General features: G+C 43.8%; 1 protein-coding gene across 3 annotated transcripts in view; it reads left to right on the top strand.

The window, feature by feature from the left end:
* Positions 1-22,453, top strand: part of LOC120989283 (stimulated by retinoic acid gene 6 protein-like) — a 173,371-nt gene extending 150,918 nt beyond the window's left edge. For 2 of the 3 annotated variants that reach the window (XM_040417279.1, XM_040417280.1), the window contains exon 18: positions 21,957-22,453. In XM_040417279.1, the coding sequence (XP_040273213.1) occupies positions 21,957-22,183 (227 nt within the window). In that variant the 3' untranslated portion in view covers positions 22,184-22,453. Of the gene's footprint in view, positions 1-21,141; positions 21,860-21,956 lie in introns of those variants that run through there. The other variant, XM_040417282.1, reaches the window with a different exon arrangement.
* The last annotated feature ends 2,013 nt before the right edge of the window (positions 22,454-24,466 follow it).

Raw genomic sequence — 24,466 nt, forward strand, 5'->3', positions numbered from 1 at the left:
CCTATGGCTCATCAGAAAATCCCCAATCATCAACTGACCACTAATTGTTCTGCATTTATTAGAAGGAGTGTGGTCCCATACATGTCATACAGAGACAGTAAATAGTGAGGCAGATTTACTAATCCTGTAGACACCATAAACGTAGACAGGTTATCTGGACATGCACAGTGGCTAATGCTAAATGATAAACTTGGTATACAGACGGCTAGGCATTTATCTAACTTTACACCAACTATCGGTTGGTGTCACGGATGATGTTGCAGATAGCTGGAAGTTATGGATAAACATCCGACTGGCTTGATCCCAAACTAAGGAGCATAAAGGTGACCCCTATAAAACCCTAAGAGCTCACCCTGACTGCTAAGCACATACAAGGGTCTCAGAGGTAGACGATTGCATGCCCTCGTACCTAGACTGTGTGACACCTGAAAACCCTATAATAGTGAGGGGACATGACCACCGGCTCCCTGCACTTATTACGGAGGGAGTCAGGGTCACTTAGAATTAAGCCAGCAAGGAAACACAATACATGAAAGGACTTATCTGAACAAGCAGCAACAAAAGTCTCCAGCAGTGAACACTTCAATCCAGGGAGTAGTATAAAACGCAAAGTGAGGCAGTATGGGAGGGAATATAAAGGAAAGAGGATTAGTCTAAATAGGTGACACCTGGGAGAAGGAAATGAGATGACAAAGTGAAACCAAAACAAAGAACATCATGCAAGAGGTAGAAAAGGACGTCTGCCAGACCTTCTCACAGAAGTGGCGGTGACAGTACCCCTCCCTCTACGGGTGGACTCCGGACACTCAAAACCCACCTTCTCAGGATGAGACCTATGGAAAGCCATAAAAAAATTGCAAATTTCCAAGTTTCAATTTCTCTACTTCTATAATACATAGTAATACCTCCAAAAATAGTTATTACTTTACATTCCACATATGCCTACTTCATGTTTGGATCATTTTGGAAATGATATTTTATTTTTTGGGGATGTTACAAGGCTTAGAAGTTTAGAAGCACTTACATAATAGAAACTACCCAAAATTGACCCCATTCTATAAACTAAACCCCTCAAGGTATTCAAAACTGATTTTTACAAACTTTGTTAACCCTTTAGGTGTTCCATAAGAATTAATGGAAAATAGAGATACAATTAAAAAATTTCACTTTTTTGGCAGATTTTCCATTTTAATATTTTTTTTCCAGTTACAAAGCAAGGGTTAACAGCCAAACCAAACTCAATATTTATGGCCCTGATTCTGTAGTTTACAGAAACACCCCATATGTGGTCGTAAACCGCTGTATGGGCACACGGCAGGGCGCAGCAGGAAAGGAATGCCATACGGTTTTTGGAAGGCAGATTTTGCTGGACTGTTTTATTTGACACCCATGTCCCATTTGAAGCCCCCTGATGCACCCCTAGAGTAGAAACTCCGTAAAAGTGACCCCATCTAAGAAACTACACCCCTCAAGGTATTCAAAACTGATTTTACAAACGTTGTTAACCCTTTAGGTGTTCCACAAGAATTAATGAAAAATAGAGATACATTTTCCAAATTTGGCTTTTTTGGCAGATTTTCCATTTTAATAATTTTTTTCCGGTTACAAAGCAAGGGTTAACAGCCAAACCAAACTCAATATTTATGGCCCTGATTCTGTAGTTTACAGAAACACCCCATATGTGGTCGTAAACCACTGTACGGGCACATGGCAGGGCGCAGAAGGAAAGGAATGCCATACGGTTTTTAGAAGGCAGATTTTGCTGGACTGTTTTTTTTTACACCCATGTCCCATTTGAAGCCCCCTGATGCACCCCTAGAGTAGAAACTCCATAAAAGTGACCCCATGTAAGAAACTACACCCCTCAAGGTATTCAAAACTGATTTTACAAATGTCCTTAACCCTTTAGGTGTTCCACAAGAATTAATGGAAAATAGAGATACAATTTCAAAATTTAACTTTTTTGGCAGATTTTCCATTTTAATAATTTTTTTCCGGTTACAAAGCAAGGGTTAACAGCCAAACAAAACTCTATATTTATGGCCCTGATTCTGTAGTTTACAGAAACACCCCATATGTGGCCGTAAACCGCTGTACGAGCACACGGCAGGGTGCAGAAGGAAAGGAATGCCATACGGTTTTTGGAAGGCAGGTTTTGCTGGACAGTTTTTTTTTGACACCATGTCCCATTTGAAGCCCCCCTGATGCAACCCTAGAGTAGAAACTCCATAAAATTGACCCCATCTAAGAAACTACACCCCTCGAGGTATTCAAAACAGATTTTACAAACGTCGTTAACCCTTTAGGTGTTCCACAAGAGTTATTTGCAAATGGAGATTAAATTTCAGAATTTCAATTTTTTGGCAAATTTTCCATTTTAATCCATTTTTCCCAGTAACAAGGCAAGGGTTAACAGCCAAACAAAACTCAATATATAGCCCTGATTCTGTAGTTTACAGAAGCACCCCATATGTGGTCGTAAACAGCTGTACGGGCACACGGCAGGGCGCAGAAGGAAAGGAATGCCATATGGTTTTTGGAAGGCAGATATTGCTGGACTGGTTTTTTGGACACCATGTCCCATTTGAAGCCCCCCTGATGCACCCCTAGAGTAGAAACTCCGAAAAAGTGGCCCCATTTTAGAAACTACGGGATAGGGTGGCAGTATTGTTGGTACTATTTTAGAGTACATATGATTTTTGGTTGCTCTATATTACACTTTTTGTGAGGCAAGATAACAAGAAATAGCTGTTTTGGCACCGTTTTTATTTTTTGTTATTTACAACATTCTTTTGAGGGGTTAGGTCATGTGATATTTTTATAGAGCCAGTCGATACAGAAGCGGCGATACCTAATATGTATACTTTTTTTTATTTATGTAAGTTTTACACAATGATTTCATTTTTGAAGCAAAAAATATCATGTTTTAGTGTTTCCATAGTCTGAGAGCCATAATTTTTTCAGTTTTTGGGCGATTACCTTGGGTAGGGTATGATTTTTGCGGGATGAGATGACGGTTTCATTGGCACTATTTTGGGGTGCGTGTGACTTTTTGATCGCTTGCTGTTACACTTTTTGTGATGTAAGGTGACAAAAAATGGTTTATTTAGCACAGTTTTTATTTTACATTTTTTACGGTGTTCATCTGAGGGGTTAGGTCATGTGATATTTTTATAGAGCCGGTCGATACGGACGCGGCGATACCCAATATGTATACTTTTTTTTATTTATGTAAGTTTTACACAATAATATAATTTTTGAAACAAAAAAAAATCATGTTTTAGTGTCTCCATATTCTGAGAGCCATAGATTTTTCAGTTTTTGGGCGATTATCTTAGTTAGGGTCTCATTTTTTGCGGGATGAGATGACGGCTTGATTGGCAATATTTTGGGGTGCATATGACTTTTTGATCGCTTGCTATTACACTTTTTGTGATGTAAGTTGACAAAAATTTGTTTATTTAGCACAGTTTTAATTTTTAATTTTTTACGGTGTTCATCTGAGAGGTTAGTTCATGTGATATTTTTATAGAGCCGATCGATACGAACACGGCGATACCAAATATGTACCGTATACTTTTTTTTATTTATTTAAGTTTTACACTATAACAGCTTTTTTCAAACAAAAAAATTATGTTTTAGTGTCTCCATATTCTGAGCCATAGTTTTTTTATTTTTTAGGGGATTGTCTCAGGTAGGGGCTAATTTTTTGCGGGATGAGGTGATGGTTAGATTGGTACTATTTTGGTGGGCAAACACCTTTTTGATCGCTTGCTGTTGTACTTTTTGTGATGTAAGGTGACAAAAAAATGGTTTATTTAGCACAGTTTTTATTTTTTATTTTTTACGGTGTTCATCTGAGGGGTTAGGTCATGTGATATGTTTATAGAGCCGGTCGATACGGACGCGGCGATACCTAATATGTATACTTTTTTTTCCCCCTATTCATTACCAATTTTTTTTAGCTTTATTTGGGGAAAATGACGTTTTTGTTTATTTTTACTTGAAACTTACATTTTTTGGGGGGGGAAACTTTATTTTTTCAACTTTTTTTTTCACTTTATTTTTTGTCCCACTTTGGGACTTGAACTTTGAGGGGTATATTCCTTTACAATGCATTCCAATACTTCTGTATTGGAATGCATTGGCTGTATGAGTAATACTGTGTGTATTACTCATACAGCTTCCTGCCTGTGAGATCCAGGGGGCTGGAACTCACAGGCTCGTCACCGGAAGGCAGCGCGATGCCTTCCTTAGACATCGTGCTGCCTTCCATGCCATTGGGTTCCCCCCACAGCCTCATGGGGACCTGATGGCACCGCAGACACCCGCCGCAACCGCAGGTAAAAGCCGCAAACCACAGGTCTGAATTGACCTGCGGTTTGCGGCGATCGCTGATACAGGGGGGGGGGGGGTCACATGACCCCCCCCTGGCATTGTGACAGGATGCCGGCTGAATGATTCGGATTAACCCCTGCGGCGCCGCAATCGCGATTTAAACTTAGGACGTACCGGTACGCCCTGAGTCCTTAAGGATTCGGGAAATAGGGCGTACCGGTACACCCTAAGTCCTTAAGGGGTTAAAGCAAACTCAGCAAGGGACAAAAAAAGAATTCCAATCCTCCTGATTCTCCGACCACAAAACAGAGCAGATATGTCTCTGATTCTGATTGACGCGTTCGGTCTGACCATTCGACTGCGGGTGAAAAGAAGAAGAAAATGACAACTGAATCCCCAAGCGAGAACAGAAGGCCTTCCAGAATCTGGAAACAAATTGCGTGCCCCTATCAGAAACAATGTCTGAAAGAATGCCATGCAATTTAACAATGTGATCAACAAACGCTTGCGCCAACGTCTTAGCATTGGGTAACCCAGGAAAGTGAATGAAATGCGCCATTTAAAACGGTCGACTACCACCAGAATCACAGTCTTCCCCGAGGAACGAGGTAGGTCCGTAATGAAGTCCATGGACAGATGCGTCCAAGGACGGGAAGGAATGGGTAACGGGAGGAGAGAACCCGATGGCCGTGAATGAGGGACCTTGGCACGAGCGCAGGTCTCGCAGGCTGCCACAAAACCCTCAACCGACTTACGAAGAGCCGGCCACCAGAATCTCTGAGCAATGAGATCTACTGTGGCTCTACTCCCCGGGTGTCCAGCAAGGACAGTATCATGGTGCTCCTTAAAAACCTTGTGTCGTAAAGCAAGAGGCACAAACAACCTCCCAGGAGGACAAAGATCAGGAGCCTCTGCCTGGGCTGCCTGAACCTCTGCCTCCAAATCAGGATAAAGAGCAGAGACGACCACCCCTTCAGCCAAAATGGGACCCGGGTCTTCAAAGTTCCCCCCTCCCGGAAAACAACGTGACAGGGCATCCACCTTTGCATTTTTAACCCCAGGGCGGAATGTGACAACAAAATTAAACCTAGAAAAGAATAAAGACCATCTGGCCTGTCTCGGGTTCAGACGCTTGGCTGATTCCAAGTAGGCCAGATTCTTATGGTCGGTAAACACGGTAATAGGGTGTCTGGCTCCCTCTAGCCAATGGCGCCATTCCGCAAAAGCTAATTTGATGGCCAACAACTCCCTATCTTTCACATCGTAATTTCTCTCTGCGGAGGAGAGTTTCCTTGAGAAAAAGGCACACGGTCGCCATTTGGCAGGAGAAGGACCCTGAGATAAGACCGCACCCACACCCACCTCAGAAGCGTCCACCTCAACAATAAAAGGTAGAGAGACATCAGGTTGTACCAAAATGGGAGCGGAAGCAAAACTCTCTTTGATACTAGAAAAGGCCTTAAGCGCATCTACCGACCAGGAGGAAAAATCTACCCCCTTTTTAGTCATATCAGTGAGTGGCTTAACAACAGAGGAATAATTCAAAATGAACTTTCTGTAATAATTGGCAAAACCCAAAAACCGCATCAGCGCCTTCTGATTCTCAGGAAGCTCGGACCTTCTCAGGGTCCATGCGAAAACCAGAAGCGGAGAGAAGAAAACCAAGAAATTGAATCTCCGGAACTGCAAACACACATTTTTCCAGTTTAGCGTACAATTTATTCTCCCGCAGAATGAGCAAGACCTGACGTAGGTGGTCCCTATGAGTTTTGAAATCAGGAGAAAAAAATCGAAATGTCATCTAGATACACCAGTACAAATTTTGCCATTAAATGATAAAAAATGCTGTTCACAAAATGTTGAAAGACGGCTGGAGCATTCATCAAAACAAAGGGCATAACCAAATTCTCGAAATGACCCTCAGGGGTATTGAAGGCCGTCTTCCATTCGTCCCCTTCCCTGACCCTGACTAGGTTGTATGCCCCTCTTAAATCCAACTTAGAAAAAATTTTAGCCCCAACAATCTGGTTAAACAGGTCCGGGATCAGAGGAAGCAGATATGGGTCACGAATTGTTATACAGTTCAGCTCCCTGAAATCCAGACAAGGTCTTAAAGAACCATCTTTTTTCTTAACAAAAAAAAAACAGCGGCAACAGGTGACTTCGAGGGTCGGATGTGTCCCTTTCTCAGGCTCTCAGAGATATAAGTACGCATAGCGACTCTTTCAGGTTGTATAAACGTGATTTGGCAGCTTGGCGGCTGGGATGAGATTAATAGGGCAATCGTACCCCCGGTGAGGGGGCAGCTCCTGGACACCACTCTAGGAAAACACATCCGAAAAACTCAGAGAGAAAAGATGGTACAGTCTTGGTAGAAACCTCTGAAAGAGACCCGGTGAGGCAATTCTCTCTGCAAAAGTCACTCCAACCATTTATTTGCCTTGCTTGCCAATCAATGGTGGGGTTATGTTTAGTGAGCCAGGGTAGCCCCAACACTAGAGGAGAAGGTAATCCGCTTAGGACGAAACATGACATATCCTCAACATGAGCATCACCCACAGTCAAACGGATATTGTGAACTATGCCCTTTAAAGATTTTTGAGAAAGTGGAGCGAAATCGATAGCAAAAACATGTATATCCTTTTCCAAAGTGCATACCTGGAAACCATGTGTTATAGCAAATTGCTTATCAATGAGATTGACAGCTGCTCCACTATCTACAAAAATCTCACAATGTTCTTGCTATCTAACGCCACCCTGGCAGGTAGGACAAAACGGGAAATACAAGCAAACTGCAAACCTTTAATTTCCGCATCAACCTTGCCAATAGTAGCAAATGGAAAGTTTATAGAGGGTTTTTTTCTTTTTGTTTCTTTATTACCCTCAGAAAACTCCCTGAATCTCCTAGAGGGGCAAACATTAGCCAAATGATTTATACCCCCACAACAGAAACAAACCCTCCTCTGAGAGCTGAATCCTCTACTATCAGAGGCAAACAAACCCAGCTGCATGGCCTCCTGCTCAGAGGGGATTGAGAGAGACTGAGGCCCCTGCGCACTGAATGAGTCCTGTCCTTGGACTGAATGTGACAGGAAGGAGTGGTCTCTCCTCTCTCTCTAAGACGCCTGTCAATACGAACAGCTAGAGACATGGCAGACTCCAAAGAGGCAGGTCTCTCATGAAAAGCAAATGCATCTTTTAATCTCTCCGAAAGACCATGGCAAAATTGACTTTGGAATGCAGCATCGTTCTAACCAGTATCAGCTGCCCATCTCCGAAATTCAGAACAATATATCTCTGCGGACTGTTTACTCTGGAATAAAAGATGCAGTTTAGATTCAGCCAGAGCAATACGATCCGGGTCATCATATATCTGCCCCAGGGCTACAGAAAATTCATCCACCGATCGGAGGGGCCGTGCCCCCACAGGCAGCGAAAAGGCCCAAGACTGAGCGTTATCCCTGAGCAGCGAGATGATGATCCCCACCCTCTGCTCCTCATCACCAGAGGAATGGGGAAGTAGGCGAAAATGGAGTTTGCAAGCCTCTCTCAAGCGAACATAATTCTCACTACCCCCGGAGAACGTATCCGGAAGCGAGATCTTAGGCTCGGAACAAACTCCATGAACGCAAGCAGAACCGGTCACCTGAAACTGAGACACAGTTTTACGGAGATCTGCTACCTACAGTTAAAGACCCTGCATGCGGTCAATCAAGGCTGAAACCGGATCCATGCTTAAGACGGTTATGGCGGTTTATAATGTCAAGGATGATGTTGCAGATAGCTGGAAGTTATGGATAAACATCCGACTGGCTTGATCCCAAACTAAGGAGCATAAAGGTGACCCCTATAAAACCCTAAAAGCTCACATACAAGGGTCTCAGAGGTAGACGATTGCATGCCCTCGTACCTAGACTGTGTGACACCTAAAAACCCTATAATAGTGAGGGGACACGACCACCGGCTCCCTGCACTTAAAGGGCTTCTGTCACCCCACTAAAGTCATTTTTTTTTTTGGGCTAGTTAAATTACTTATACTGCGGTATATGAAAATATAATGGTCTTACTTACTTTGATTCAGCAGTTTCTTCTAAAAACGAAATTTTATAATATGTAAATTAGGTCTCTACCAGCAAGTAGGGCGGCTACTTGCTGGTAGCAGCTGCAGAAAACCGCCCCCTCGTCGTGTTGATTGACAGGGCCAGCCGGGATCTCCTCCTCCGGCCAGCCCAGTCGGCATTTCAAAAATCGCGCGCCTGTGTTCATTCGGCACAGGGTCGCCACTTGGCAGGGGAAGGGCCCTGGGACAAAACCGCACCCACACCCACCTCGGAAGCATCCACCTCAACAATAAAAGGTAAGGAAACATCGGGATGCACCAAGACGGGAGCAGACGCAAAATTCTCTTTAATCTTAGAAAAGGCTGCAAGCGCCTCCTCCGACCAAGAGGAAAAATCCGCCCCCTTCTTTGTCATGTCAGTGAGGGGTTTGACAACAGAGGAATAATTCAAAATGAACTTTCTGTAATAGTTCGCAAAACCCAGAAAGCGCATCAATGCCTTCTGATTCTCAGGAAGCTCCCACTCAAGTACAGCACGGACCTTCTCGGGATCCATGCGAAAACCAGAAGCAGAGAGGAGAAAACCCAGAAATTGAATCTCCGATACCATAAAAAGACATTTCTCCAGCTTGGCGTACAATTTATTTTCCCGCAGAATCTGCAGAACCTGAAAAAGATGATCCTGATGGGTCTGAACATCAGGGGAAAAAATCAAAATATCATCAAGATATACCAATACGAATTTCCCCATTAAATGATAGAAAATACTATTAACAAAATGCTGAAAGACGGCCGGAGCATTCATCAGGCCGAAAGGCATAACGAGATTCTCGAAATGCCCGTCAGGGGTATTAAAGGCCGTTTTCCATTCATCCCCCTCTCTGACCCTGACCAGGTTGTACGCGCCTCTCAAATCCAATTTGGAAAACACCTTGGCCCCAACAATTTGATTGAAGAGGTCCGGGATCAGAGGAAGGGGATAGGGATCGCGAATCGTGATACGGTTCAGCTCCCTAAAATCTAGGCAAGGTCTCAGAGAGCCATCTTTCTTTTTAACAAAAAAAAAACCCGCGGCCACAGGTGACTTTGAGGGACGAATATGCCCCTTTTCGAGACTCTCGGAGATGTAAGTTCGCATTGCGATTCTTTCCGGTTGTGAGAGATTGTAGAGGCGTGCTTTTGGCAGCTTGGCGCCGGGAATGAGGTTAATGGGACAGTCAAACTCCCGGTGAGGAGGTAGCTCCTGAACACCGCTCTCGGAAAACACGTCCGAGAAATCAGAGAGAAATGATGGCACCGTTTTAGTAGACACCTCTGCAAAAGTCGCTGTGAGACAATTCTCTCTACAAAAATCACTCCACTCATTTATTTGCCTTCCTTGCCAATCAATAGTGGGGTTATGTCTAGTGAGCCAGGGTAACCCCAAAACTAGAGGAGACGGCAATCCGTTAAGGACAAAACAAGATATATCCTCCACATGAGTGTCACCTACAGCTAGCCGGATATTGTGAACAATGCCCTTCAGAGATCTCTGTGAGAGTGGAGCAGAGTCAATAGCAAAAACAGGTATATCTTTATCTAATGTGCAAACCTGAAAACCATGCATGGCTACAAATTGAGTGTCAATAAGATTGACGGCCGCTCCACTATCGACAAAAATCTCACAAGAAATGACTTTGCTCTCTAGCGCCACCCTGGCAGACAGGAGAAAACGGGAACTGCAGGTCAGAGGAAAAGCATCAAATCCTACATCAACTTTGCCCAAAGTAGCAGATGAAGCAGAACTTGATGATTTACCTTTTGAGATTTTTCTCTTATTATCGCTCTTAGTACGGTTCAAGAATCTCCTAGACGGACAAACATTTGCCAAATGACCTATGCCCCCACAACAAAAACAGACCATACTCTGAGGACTAAATCCTCTTTTATCAGGGGCAAGTCGAGCTAGCTGCATGGGCTCCTCCTCAGAGGGGAGCGAGACAGGATGAGGCTCCTGCACACTGAATGAGTCCGCACCACTGCCCCTAGACTGACAATGGCTGGACAGAGAGGTCTCGTTTCTTTCTCTTAGACGCCTGTCAAGGCGTACCGCCAATGACATGGCAGACTCTAAGGACGTTGGTCTCTCATGGAAAGCAAACGCATCTTTTAATCTCTCCGAGAGACCATGACAGAACTGACTCCGGAGTGCAGCATCATTCCAACCCGAATCAGCTGCCCATCTCCGAAATTCAGAACAATAAAGCTCCGCAGACCGTTTGTTCTGGCATAAAACACGTAGGTTAGATTCGGCCAGAGCAACACGATCCGGGTCATCATAAATCTGCCCCAGGGCCACAAAAAATCCCTCCACGGATCGAAGGGAGGGATCCCCTGATGGCAGCGAAAAAGCCCAAGTCTGAGCATTACCCCTGAGCAGGGAGATGACAATCCTCACCCTCTGCTCTTGATTACCAGAAGAGTGAGGACACAAGCAAAAATGGAGTTTGCATGCCTCTCTGAAACGAACAAAATTCTCACTGCCCCCGGAGAACGTCTCCGGAAGTGAGACTTTTGGCTCGCAACAGACTCCATGAGCCGGAGCAGGGCCCAATGCTTGAAGCTGGGTCATAGATTGACGGAGATCCGCTACTTCCAAAGAAAGACCCTGCATGCGGTCAACCAGGTCAGAAAGCGGATCCATGTCAAAAAAGGACGGTTTTGGTGGATTATAATGTCACGAGTGTATGTGAGCAACGATAGTAATTCACAGTACAGAGCAACTGACTGGACCCAGAACTAGGGAGGATAAAGGGTGACCCCTGTCCGACCCTCAACGCTTTCCCTATTCTGCTAAAGCACATGCCCGGATCCAAAAGGTGGAACGAGGCATGCCCACGTGCCTAAGACTAATGACCACTGTAACCCCTACAATAGTGGAAGGGGCACGGCCACCAGTGCCCTACTCAGTATATGGAGGGAACCGTGGCCACCTCAGATCCAGTCAGAAAACAAACAGGAATACAACAATGTCTGCAGACTTAGCTGAAGGTGTTGTAGCCGCAGAGAAGACGGATCCAAGGACAGGCTGGCAAAATCCGGAGTGCTAGCTGCAGCAGAACACAGGTCCAGTGGACTGATAGCTACAAGTGAAGAAACCAAAGCAAGAGCCACAACTGAAGTGAGAACTATAATCCACATCCTATCATAGGAGGAGGGGTGATATAAAGAGAGGGAAATCAAACACATGAAGGACAGCTGTGGTGAAAGAAACCAGAAGTAAACAGAGTAGTGAGAACGCCTCCCAGCTCTAGTAGTGACATCATCACAGGGGTGGAGAAACAGAGCTGTGAGAACGTCCCAAAGCTCTGGTAGTGACACTTGTGGGGTTTTTATACTGCCCTGGCATTTTAGGGGCCCTAAAGCGTGAGAAGAAGTCTGGAATCCAAATGCGTAAAAAATGCCCTGTGAAATCGTAAAGATACTCTTTGGAATTTGGGCCCCTTTGCGCACCTAGGCTGCAAAAAAGTGTCACACATGTGGTATCGCCGTACTCAGGAGAAGTAGGGCAATGTGTTTTGGGGTGTATTTTTACATATACCCATGTTGGGTGAGAGAAATATCTCTGTAAAAGTCAACTTTTCCCATTTTAGAGAGATATTTCTCTCACCCAGCATGGGTATATGTAAAAAGACACCCCAAAACACATTGCCCAACTTCTCCTGAGTACGGCGATACCACATGTGTGACACTTTTTTGCAGCCTAGGTGCGCAAAGGGGCCCAAATTCCAATGAGCACCTTTTAGGAGGGCATTTTTGGGCATTTGGATTCCAGACTTCTTCTCATGCTTTAGGGCCCCTAAAATGCCAGGGCGGAATAAATACCCCACAAGTGACCCCATTTTGGAAAGAAGACACCCCAAGGTATTCCGTGAGGGGCATGGCGAGTTCATTGAAGTTTTTATTTTTTGGCACAAGTTAGCGGAAATTGATTTTTTTTTTTTTTTTTTCTCACAAAGTCTCCCTTTCCCCTAACTTGTGACAAAAAGTTCAATCTTTCATGGACTCAATATGCCCCTCAGCGAATACCTTGGGGTGTCTACTTTCCGAAATGGGGTCATTTGTGGGGTGTGTTTACTGTTCTGGCATTTTGGGCGGGGCTAAATTGTGAGCAACCCTGTAAAGCCTAAAGGTACTTGTTGGACTTTTGGCCCCTTTACGCACCTAGGCTGCAAAAAAAGTGTCACACATGTGGGATCGCCGTACTCAGGAGAAGTAGGGAAATGTGTTTTGGGGTGTATTTTTACATATACCCATGCTGGGTGAGAGGAATTTCTCTGTAAATTGACAACTTTGTATAACTCGCGATGCCCCTCATGAAATACCTTGGGGTGTCTTCTTTCCAAAATGGGGTCACATGTGGGGTATTTATACTGCCCTGGCATTTTAGGGGCCCTAAAGCGTGAGAAGAAGTCTGGAATATAAATGTCTAAAAATTTTTACGCATTTGGATTCCGTAAGGGGTATGGTGAGTTCATGTGAGATTTTATTTTTTGTCACAAGTTAGTGGAATATGGGACTTTGTAACAAAAAACAAAAAAACTATAAAAAAATAGATAAATTTCCGCTAACTTGTGACAAAAAAAAAATAAAAATCTTCTATGAACTCGCCATCCCTCAAAAGTGATCTTTTTATAGCGCTGCAGCGATTTTACGGTGTTTTTGCAGTGATCAGAAAAAAAAAATTCTGTCACTGCGGTGGGGCGGACTGAACGCAAGTGTGCGCACAAGATCAGGCCTGATCGGGCGAACACTGCGTTTTTTGTAGAGCCTATAGAACATGTCCTATTCTTGTCCGCAATTGCGGACAAAAAAAGGCATTTTCTATATAGTTCTGGCAATGTGCGGATCCGCAAAATGCGGAAAGCACATTGCCGGTGGCCGTGTTTTGCGGATCCGCGGTGTCCGTGTTCTGCGGATCCGTGGATCCGCAAAACACATATGGGCGTCTGAATGGAGCCTTACAGGGGGGTGATCAATGACAGGGGGGTGATCAATGACAGGGGGGTGATCAGGGAGTCTATATGGGGTGATCACCCCCTGTAAGGCTCCATTCAGACGTCCGTATGTGTTTTGCGGATCCGCGGATCCATAAAACACATACGGACGTCTGACTGGAGCCTTACAGGGGGGGTGATCAATGACAGGGGGGTGATCAGGGAGTCTATATGGGGTGATCACCCCCCTGTCATTGATCACCCCCTGTAAGGTTCCATTCAGACATCCGAATGTGTTTTGCGGATCCGCAAAACACATACGGACGTCTGAATGGAGCCTTACAGGGGGGTGATCAATGACAGGGGGTGATCAGGGAGTCTAATATGGGGTGATCAGGGGTTAATAAGTGACAGGGGGGGGTGTAGTGTAGTGGTGTTTGGTGCTACTTTACAGAGATGCCTGTGTCCTCTGGTGGTCGATCCAAGCAAAAGGGACCACCAGAGGACCAGGTAGCAGGTATATTAGACGCTGTTAACAAAACAGCGTCTAATATACCTTTCAGGGGTTAAAAAAATCGGATCTACAGCCTGCCAGCGAATGATCGCCGCTGGCAGGCTGTAGATCAGCTCGTTTACCTGCAGTTCCTGTGAACACGCGCTCCTGTGTGCGCGCGTTCACAGGAAATCTCGCGTCTCGCGAGATGACGCGAATATGCTTCTAGGAGGAATGAATCGAAGGAAATTTTTGCATGGACATAAGTTTGCTAAGACACTTAAAATTTAGCTCTGTGGGCCTCGCCTTTCTTTTAATAATTTAAGATGTTTCTGCGCCTTGATGAAAGTCCACCTGTGGTAAATTTGATTAATTGGAGAGACGTGGGGGGGTCATTTATTAAACAGAAATACGCCTAGGTGGCAATTAAGCGTATTTCTGGAGCAGATTGCGGCGAAAAGGTCCTTTGCCCCGCAATCTGCCAGATTTAAAAAAGAGGGCGCGGTGAAGAAGGGGACGGGCCAGTATGCCAGTCTCATTTACCATTTCCCACACCTGTTTTAGGCATAGAAATTGGTCTAAATGTAAGACAGCAAGGGAGTTGTCTTACATTTAGAAGTGGCAGTGGATCTGCAGAAGTTAGGTAGAGGTCAGCACCTCTTCATAACTGTGGCGGATCCACGGCCAGTGCAGGGCTTCATTAAGACCAGCGACATAGATCTTGTGGAGGCACAGATCTAGAAAAGAGTACAAAAAAATTCTGCTGTTCTGAAAGATCCCAAGGGCACCATGACCTCCATAATTCTTGAGGCATGGCTTGACAGCGAAAGCTGTCTCAGCCAAGATCGCCTAGTGGCAATGATCCCATACAAATGAATTGGGTTGCAGTGTGAGTCACAAAAAATCCAACAATGCAGTTTTTTTTGCTATCCTGGCAGTGACAGGTGTCGCTGTGTAGCCATACCCTTAAATGGAAGACGTCTGAAATAACCAGGACTCTTCCTAAAGCTGGCCACCCCTCCAAACTAAGTATTTGGAGGGAAAGGGACTTGGTTAGAAAGGTGACCAAGAACCCAATGGTCACTCTGGCCTCTCCTCAGTAAAAGACACATAAAAGCCTTTGGCACTGCCCAGTAACTTCCCTACGATGAAGCATGGTGGTGGCAGCATCATGCTGTGGGGGTGTTTTTAAGTGACTAGGACAGGGAGACTGGTCAGAGTTCAGGGAAAGCTAAATGGAGCAAAGTACAGAGATCTTCATAATGAAAACTTGATCCAGTAGGCTCTGGACCTCAGACTGGGCCAAAGGTTTAACTTCCAGCAAGACAAATACCCTAAGCACACAGCCAAATCAACATAGGGCTTAGGGAAAACTTTCTGAATGTCCTGGAGTGGTCCAGCCAGAGCCATGACTTGAACCCAATCGAACATCTCTGGAGAGACCTGAAAGTGGATGTCCATTGATGGTCCCAATCCAACCTGAGAAGACCTGCAGAGAAGAATGCTAGAAAATCCCCAAATTCAGATGTAAAAATCTTGTGGCATCATATCCAAGGAGACTGGAGGCTGTAACCGCTGCCAAATGAGCTTTAAGTCACAAATACCGTTGCCCTCAAATAAGGTGCTGTTATACTGCAATTTTAGCAGGCATTTGGCATTATAACCAGCATTGTCATAGTGCCAGTATGTATGCACCAGGCCATTGTTCTGACATTTTATTTTAGAGTTTTTAGGTAGTATTCAAATGGGATGTTTTAAGGCTAAAACTTCCCTCTTTTGTCCTCACTTATCCTTGCTCCTTCTGACTTTATGTGAGCAGCCACTAGATGGCACTTGCATTTTTCCAGTCCCTCAAGTCCATAATTAATGCCAGGAAAAGAAAATTGAGCTGTATCAATATGAATTATCGCGCCACAGAGACTGCTCAACTGCTACCTGTGTGTAATGCTGTCTGCAATCTGCTGGCAAAAAATACCCATACAAAAAAAACATTAATTGGGAAATGTTTACCCCCAGATGCTAAAGGGTCTGAATACTATATCAATGCTAGATTGTAGTTTTTGCTTTTCAGTAAATGACCAAAGATTCTGAACATTCTGTTTTCACTTTCTCATTATGGGGTACTGAGTGCAGAATGATGGGGAAAAATTTGAACTTTGTTTTAATTTAGCACAAGGCCGCAACATAAGAAAATGTAAAAAAAATGTGTAACGGTCTGAAAGCTTTCCAAATGCACTGTATATCCACAGTGTGTATATGAAGATGATCACTGTATGGCACCTGTACGTAGCCAGCATCTGGGGGTAAACATTTCCCAATTAATGTTTTTTTTGTATGGGTATTTTTTACCAGCAGATTGCAGACAGCATTACACACAGGCAGCAGTTGAGCAGTCTCTGTGGCCCGATAATTCATATTGATACAGCTCAATTTTCTTTTCCTGGCATTAATTATGGACTTGAGGGACTTGAAAAATGCAAGTGCCATCTAGTGGCTGCTCACATAAAGTCAGAAGGAGCAAGGATAAGTGAGGACAAAAGAGGGAAGTTTTAGCCTTAAAACATCCCATTTGAATACTACCTAAAAACTCTAAAATAAAATGTCAGAACAATGGCCTGGGGCATACATACTGGCCAGGGCTGGGACAAGGCCATTTGGTGCCCAGGGCGAAGATGGCAAACTGCGCCCCCCCCCCCCCCGTTTTTAAGAAAAAAATTAGTTTGTTATTTGTATTACATTATTTTCTTACTTTTTACAGTCTGTGTGTGAGTAGCAGCTAGTGAAGGCAGGCTCCTCGTGGCTTGTTCTTCACGCGCCGACACAGCTCCCTGTAGGCTGCGCGAGTCCTCCCTCTCTCACCTCACACCTCGCCTCCGGCGTGAGCCGCGTGACGTCACACGGCGCACGCCGGTGGTATCAACCAAATGAATCCTCCATGGGGGGGGGGGGGCGAGGAAACGCAGAGGAGGAAAGGGAGCCCGAGCCAGGAGCGCAATCGGCACAAAATTCATAGGGGGAGAGAAGGAGCAGCGCTGACATGGCTGGTGTGGACGGTGTAGGCGGGTGCAGGAGCGCACTCAGCACAGCAAGCACAGCAAGTGGCGCTTGGCTAATGTGGTACAGTGAAGCTGTACACTGCTGGCACTTCACCTGCGCCCCCCTCCTGTCCGCAAATGGTAGCGCCCAGGGCACCCGCTCCTTCGGCCCCTGCCTTGTACCGGCCCTGATACTGGCACTATGACAATGCTGGTTATAATGCCAAATGCCTGCTAAAATTGCAGTATAACAGCACCTTATTTGAGGGCAACGGTATTTGTGATGAATTAACTTTTTCAGAATCAAAATATGGGTAGTATAAAACTTGAATGAGATTTCATCACTGGGCTCAAGCAGAACATTCCCACTCTTGTACACTCTGGCCTTCAATACTTGTTATACTTTATTTATAGCACCAACCTATTCTGTAGTGCTTTACATTTCAGACAGAATTACATGCAATTTTTTTTAAACTGAGACTACAGACCTAGACTAAGAGCTTAAAGTGGTTGTGTGCTGTAATGATATCGATCACCTATACTCAGGATAGGTCATCAATATCAGATTGGTGGGGGTCTGGCACTGGTGATCAACTGGTTGAAGAGGCTGCGGTGCTTGTGCAAGTGTCCTCCTCAATATTTAACTGCATGCAGTCTCGCTTGTAGCAGTGGTGCAGTATAGCTACAACTGAACAATCATTCGGCCGACTAATATCTCTCCCAACTCCCTCATGCAAATACATGTCCGACACATATGCAGTGACCCTGTAGATCACTGCTAGGGGTTAATTGTTTGCTAAGAGTTAAATGTTGTGATTTGATGTTAAAACACGTATTCCTTTATGCACTCTGTATTCTAAATGGTTGTGTATGGACCACCAATAATTAACACTGACAGTTAGGTCCCTTTCACACGAGCGAGTTTTCCACGCGGGTGCAATGCGTGACGTGAACGCATAGCACCCTCACTGAATCCTGACCAATTCATTTCTATGGTGCTTTGTACATGAGCGTTGTTTTTCACGCATCAGTTCTGCGTTGCGTGAAAATCGCAGCATGTTCTATATTCTGCGCTTTTCACGCAGCCCTGGCCCCATAGAAGTGAATGGGGCTGCGTGAATAACGCATTGCATCCGCAAGCAAGTGCGGGTGCGATGCGTTTTTCACTGATGGTTGCTAAGAGATGTTGTTTGTAAACATTCCGTTTTTTATCACGCGCGTGAAAAACGCATCAAAACGCATTGCACCCGCGCGGACAAAAAAACTAACTGAACTTGCTTGCAAAATAGTGCGAGTTTCACTGAACGCACTCTGAACGCATCCGGACCCAATCCGCAACGCCCGTGTGAAACCAGCCTTAGCCTTAGTTCACAGGGCTACACCAGCTCCTTCAACTGTTATCCTGCCTTAAATCCAGCTATCTAACATCAAGGGCACCCCACCACCAGGCAGGAGCCCCAAGAGGTCCACGGTATACCCTGAGGGGAAAAAGAGTGAGTCCTCCATTCACTGCTCTGTCCCAGGAGTGAGGACAGCCACAGTAAACCACTACAACTCCTGTCAGTGCCACAACTACCATGGCCCTCCTTCTAGCTCTCCCCCTTGCAGGTCACTGCACATAGTTACTGCAAACCTCAAAGTGTGGGAAGGGGTTAAAAGGATATTTCAAATCTCAGAGAGACTAAGTATAGGAATAAAAAAGACCTTTGATACACTCAGAAGAGAAATGGGTCCCATGGATTTATGTCCTTCTACATCACTTAAAGAATGCCCCCTCAGACCTGGTCAGGGTATCATGGATCAGATCACAGCCAGAGGACAATAAAACCTTCACTCCTTATCTATCCTCCAGCTATTTACTGTCACAATGGTTTACTCCCCTCCATGCAAATGGTTCCGCTTTATATCATTAGTCCTATTCCCCACACCATTAATTACTATGCCATTATGTGTAAAAATATGTGACTCCAGATTTTGTGTGAAACCATGAAAAGACCTCAGTAGTCTGGCTGTTTTTTTATCTTAATTGTTTAAGTTAAGGTACCTTGACAGGAGGCGATGATCCTTACAAATGAGTGAAGAAAGAGCCATTTACTGGTGTAGTGAACGTTTCAATAATGACCCTTTAGACACGCCGAATATAGTTCCCAAAATCATAATTTCGATCACATTTTCCATTGTTTGTAAAGCAGACAGTAGCATTGTGTTGCATGGTCTTGTGGACAAATCAATCTACTGTAATCATACGTGCAGTGAATGATTCCTGTTTACACGTATGAAATCATCCAACCATGATTTTTGTGCCCACACAAACGATCGAACTAACGAGAAATCGACCGATTGTCGGTTGTCGCTCTATAATTCATTGCTTTTACACTGCTTGATAATCGCGCAGTTTTGCTCAATGTAACGATAATTTACACAATAATCAGCCCGTGTAAAGGTACCTTTAGCCATTATTTCTGTTTCAATCGTTTTTATTGGTTCTCAACAAAATAAACACCAACAAACATTTTTTGTTGTGTCGTTCAACAGTGAAACATACATGTGTCATCAAATAGGTAGGACATATCATCCAGTCTGTTCTAAATGACAGTAGGCAAATTCAAAATGTTGTCTAGCCCGGAATGTTACTTTTGGTATATGTCTATAGGTAGCCTTATGATGTAAGTGAACATGAAATGCTTAGCCTAAAAGAGTTAGAAACATGGGTAGGGAGACAGCAGTAGTCAGAAAAGAAAAAGAAAAGAAATAAAAAAAATTTACCCATTATTTCTAACGTAATTCAACAGATTCCGCTTGTGCAGTGTATCAGAAGAGTTCCTTCACAACAGTCGCCTGCTCATTCAGTGGAGATGAAGCACTTTACATGCAGCGATCACTTCCGCAGTATGAGGACAGATAGCCGCTATTGCGATACCTCGTCCTCATACAGCTGCATTGTTTCTGGGCCGCAGATCGTTGGTTAGCACAATCTGTTGCCCAGAAATGATAATTGATGTGCCTGCACAAACAACATAATCACCCGATGCATTTCGGCGGTATGTTTTGACGGGCAGATTGTCGGGAACGAGCGTTCGCAGGAACATTCATTCCTGATAATCTGCCAAATAATCTGCCCGTCTAAATTCACCTTTAGGAGAAGACATTTATTAAAGGGGTTGTCTGGCCTTTTACTATTGATGACCTATCCTCAGGATAAGTCATCAATATCAGATCGGCGGGGGTACCCCCGCCGAACAACTGTATGAGGAGAAGTGCCTGCAAAGACCATAGACTGCACCAGGCTCGCCGCGCCGGCTCCTCTTACGGCTGATCGGCAGGGGTGCTGGGTTTCGGACCCAAGCCGATCCGATATTGATTACTTATCCTGAGGATAGGTCATCAATAGTAAAAGCCCAGAGAACCCCTTTAAGACCAGTGTTTTGTACGCCAGTCTTAATCTACGCCCCACTGACATGAGACGCACCACATTTCTCAAGAGGCACACGTTTCTTAAAGGGGTTCTGCAGTTTTTTTAAACTGATGATCGGCGGGGTCCGACACCCGGGACCCCTGCTGATCAGCTGTTTGAGAAGGCAGCGGTGCTGGCAGTAGCGCAGAGGCCTTCTCGCTGTTTACCGCAGACCCAGTGACGTCACGACTAGTATCACTGGCCTGGGCGCAACTAACCTCCATTCAAGTGAACAGAGCTTAGCCCCGCCCAGGCCAGTGATACTAGTTGTGACGCCATTGGGCCTGCGGTAAACAGCGAGAAGGCAGCGGCGCTACTGCCAGCGCCGCTGCCTTCTCAAACAGCTGATTGGCAGGGGTCCCGGGTGTCGGGGCCCCCCGCCGATCAGATGCTGATAATCTATCCAGAGGATAGATCATCAGTTTAAAAAAACTGCAGAACCCCTTTAATTATTGTGGTACATCTCTGCAGATCTATGCGTCTGAACTGAAATCCACGCCAACAAGGGAACTGGTGTAGATTTCAGAAAAGAGTTACGTCTGTTTTTTGGTGTAAGTTACAATAAATGTGCCAGGCTGACTTGGCTCAGCCCCGCACCGCCAACTCTCCTCCCAGCTCTGCTTATCTTTTGGAAAACTGGTGAATGGGGCACAAAAACAAAAAAAAAGTTGCAAGTCACTGCGCTAGTGGGACGTACACAAAAGTGTGCAAGTTTTTTGCATACAAGGGTTGATATATGTGGGATTATGTTCCTCACCATATGTCCTTTATCCTCCTTTTTATAGTGGTGTGATGAGCGCTAAGGGTATGTTGACATGAAAGATTTTTGCGCACTGAAATCCACACCGAATCTGCACAATTCTGAAACCACCTCACATTGTTTTCAATGGAAGGCCGCGCTGCAGTTCATATGGTCGAGGACTTTTCACGTGAGCTTTTAAAGACCACACCAAGAATGTACATGTCCATTCTTTGCACTGTTATTGTGCGGACCCCTCAGAAAGCCACAGCGGGAGCCATTCAGTGGAGCTAAACAAAGAGTGGGACCACAGCAGTCAAAATGTGGGGTATGCTTCAGATTTTGACACAGTTAAAATCTGTTGTATACTAAATCTCTATTCTGTCTAGGGTCATAATGTAAATTTTAGACATTTGCATATAAGACAACATTTGCATATTTCTTAAAATACCAATACTTGAGCATATCTTCTTAGAACTCTACATAGTCTGATTCCTCTGTTATTCCACCTAAGAATGTATGATTATATTTACAGCTGCTTATTGCTATTCCTTTTTGTCAACAAAGTCCCTACACAATGTGATACTGTCTGTGCTGACAACATCAGGGGATTAGGGCCACACCATTTCACGAAAAGAATGAGAACACCCGTTGTCAGTTTATACGTACATTTGCAGCAGTAACAAAAGAGGAATGGCACTATTTACAGTTATAATAAAATGATTATCTATTACTATTATTGTTTTATGGAAAATGCAAGTATTTACTAAAACAAATATGTCAGGAGAGTCGACAGATCCTCTTTAATCATACTATATCTACAAGTAGTATAATAAGTAATAAAATAATATTTTTTTTCAGGACCTCGTACATCAGTCAAATCCAGAACAAGATGGCTCCTATATTATACTCTTATGAACAATCCTAGACTTATAATACAAAGAAAACAGAAAGAAATGGATAACCTGGATAACAGAAATGGTGTAATGCAGACCAGACTTGCCCAGGCCTCTGTTTTGGAGGCTGAAATCAGAAATATACAAGAAAGACCCCTGGATACTAACAGCATAGAAATATGGGAAAGATGACATTTTGATATTTAGGTCTTGGACAATTTTCATGGATTCTGATGGTACTTTGTGTGGTCATTCTGCTTTATGGCTTTTGTTATTCCAAATCAATCTAATTTCATATTATTTGTATCAGTTGAGCTAGCAGATCTAGGAGATTAGACATTTCTTGAACTGATTTATAGACAACCAGAAAATGCAGTGCAATCTGCAGACAGCATGTTATAGAGCAGGAGGAATTGTGCAGATTGATATGTACTTTTGTGGGAAAAGATTCAGTAAAATGTGTAATTTATACATTTATATCTCTGCTCGTTCTTACTTCAGTTGTACACAGGGGAGGTGTTATCAGTAATTGATAGCATTCTCTGTGTAAGTGTGTATATATAGATAGCTGTCAGTCACTGATAGTTGCACACAGGATTGGTGTTATCAGTAATTGATAGCATTTTCTGTGTAAGTGTGTATATATAGATAGCTGTCAGTCACTGATAGTTGGACATGGGGGAGGTATTATCAGTAATTGATAGCATTCTCTGTGTAAGTGTGTATATATAGATAGCTGTCAGTCACTGATAGTTGGACATGGGGGAGGTATTATCAGTAATTGATAGCATTCTCTGTGTAAGTGTGTATATATAGATAGCTGTCAGTCACTGATAGTTGCACACAGGATTGGTGTTATCAGTGATTGATAGCATTCTCTGTGTAAGTGTATATACATAGATAGCTGTCAGTGACTGATAAATAGGGGCACAGCAATGACTGAACTGAGCTCTTTAACCCCTTCAGGACCCTGCCATTTTTCACTTTAAGGACCAAGCCATTTTTTGCAAATCTGACATGTGTCACTTTATGTGGTGACAACTTTAAAACGCTTTTACTTATCCAATCCATTCTGTGATAGTTTTCTCGTCACATATTTTACTTTATGACAAAGGTAAATTTGAGTCAAAATATTTCATTTTCATTTATAAAAAAATACCAAATTTACCAAAAACTATAAAAAATTTCCATATTTCAATTTCTCTACTTTTATAATAGATAGTAATACCTCCAAAAATAGTTATTACTTTACATTCCTCATATGTCTACTTCATGTTTGGATCATTTTGTGAATGCCATTTTATTTTTTGGGGATGTTAGAAGGCTTAGAAGTTTATAAGCAAATCTTGAAATTTTTCTGAAAATTTCCAGAACCCACTTTTTAAGGACCAGTCCAGATCTGAAGTTACTTTGTGAGGCTTACATAATAGAAGGTATTCAAAACTGATTTTACAAACTTTAACCCTTTAGGTGTTCCACAAGAATTAATGGAAAAAGGAGATGAAATTTCAGAATTTCACTTTTTTGGCAGATTTTCCATTTTGTCCAGTAACAAAGCAAGGGTTAACAGCCAAACAAAACTCTATATTTATTGCCCTGATTCTGTAGTTTACAGAAACACCCCATATGTGGTCGTAAACTGCTGTACGGGCACAAGGCAGGGCGGTTTTTCAACACCATGTCCCATTTGAAGCCCCCCTGATGCACCCCTAGAGAAGAAACTCCCAAAAAGTGAACCCATTATGGAAACTACGGTATAAGGTGGCAGTTTTGTTGGTACTATTTTAGGGTACATATGATTTTTGTTGCTCTATATTACACTTTTTGTGAGGCAAGGTAAGAAAAAATAGCTGTTTTGGCATCGTTTTTATTTTTTGTTATTTACAACATTCATCTGACAGGTTAGATCATGTGCTATTTTTATAGAGCAGGTTGTTGCGGATGCGAAAATACCAAATAGGACTACTTTTTTGTTGTTGTTTGTGTCAGTTTTACATAATATATGTATATGTGGGGAGAAAGAAATATTTTTTAGTGTCTCCACATTCTGAAAGCCATAGTTTTTTTTATTTTTTGGGCGACTGTCTTACATAGTGGCAAATTTTTTACGGTGTTCATCTGAGGGGTTAGGTAATGTGATATTTTTATACAGCAGAATACTTCTGTATTGTGATGCATTGGATGTAAGTGTATAACAGACTGTAATACGCTTACAGCCTGCTTGCCTGTGAGATCCAGGGGGCTGCATCTCACAGGCTCTCCCGGAAGGTAGCCACGATGCCTAAGGAAGGCATCGATCTGCCTTCCCTGCCCGGGTCCCCATCACAGCAGCACGGGGACCCGATGGAAGCTCTGATCGCCGCACGGATATCGCACGTGCTACGGTCAGCGTTGACAGTGGCACATCAAGGGTTAATGCGCCGGCATCTGTGATTTCACTGATGCCAGTGCATGCAGCAGGGGTCCGACTATCAG

The sequence above is a fragment of the Bufo bufo genome, chromosome 2 (assembly GCF_905171765.1).
Source record: "Bufo bufo chromosome 2, aBufBuf1.1, whole genome shotgun sequence".
Lineage (NCBI taxonomy): Eukaryota > Metazoa > Chordata > Amphibia > Anura > Bufonidae > Bufo > Bufo bufo.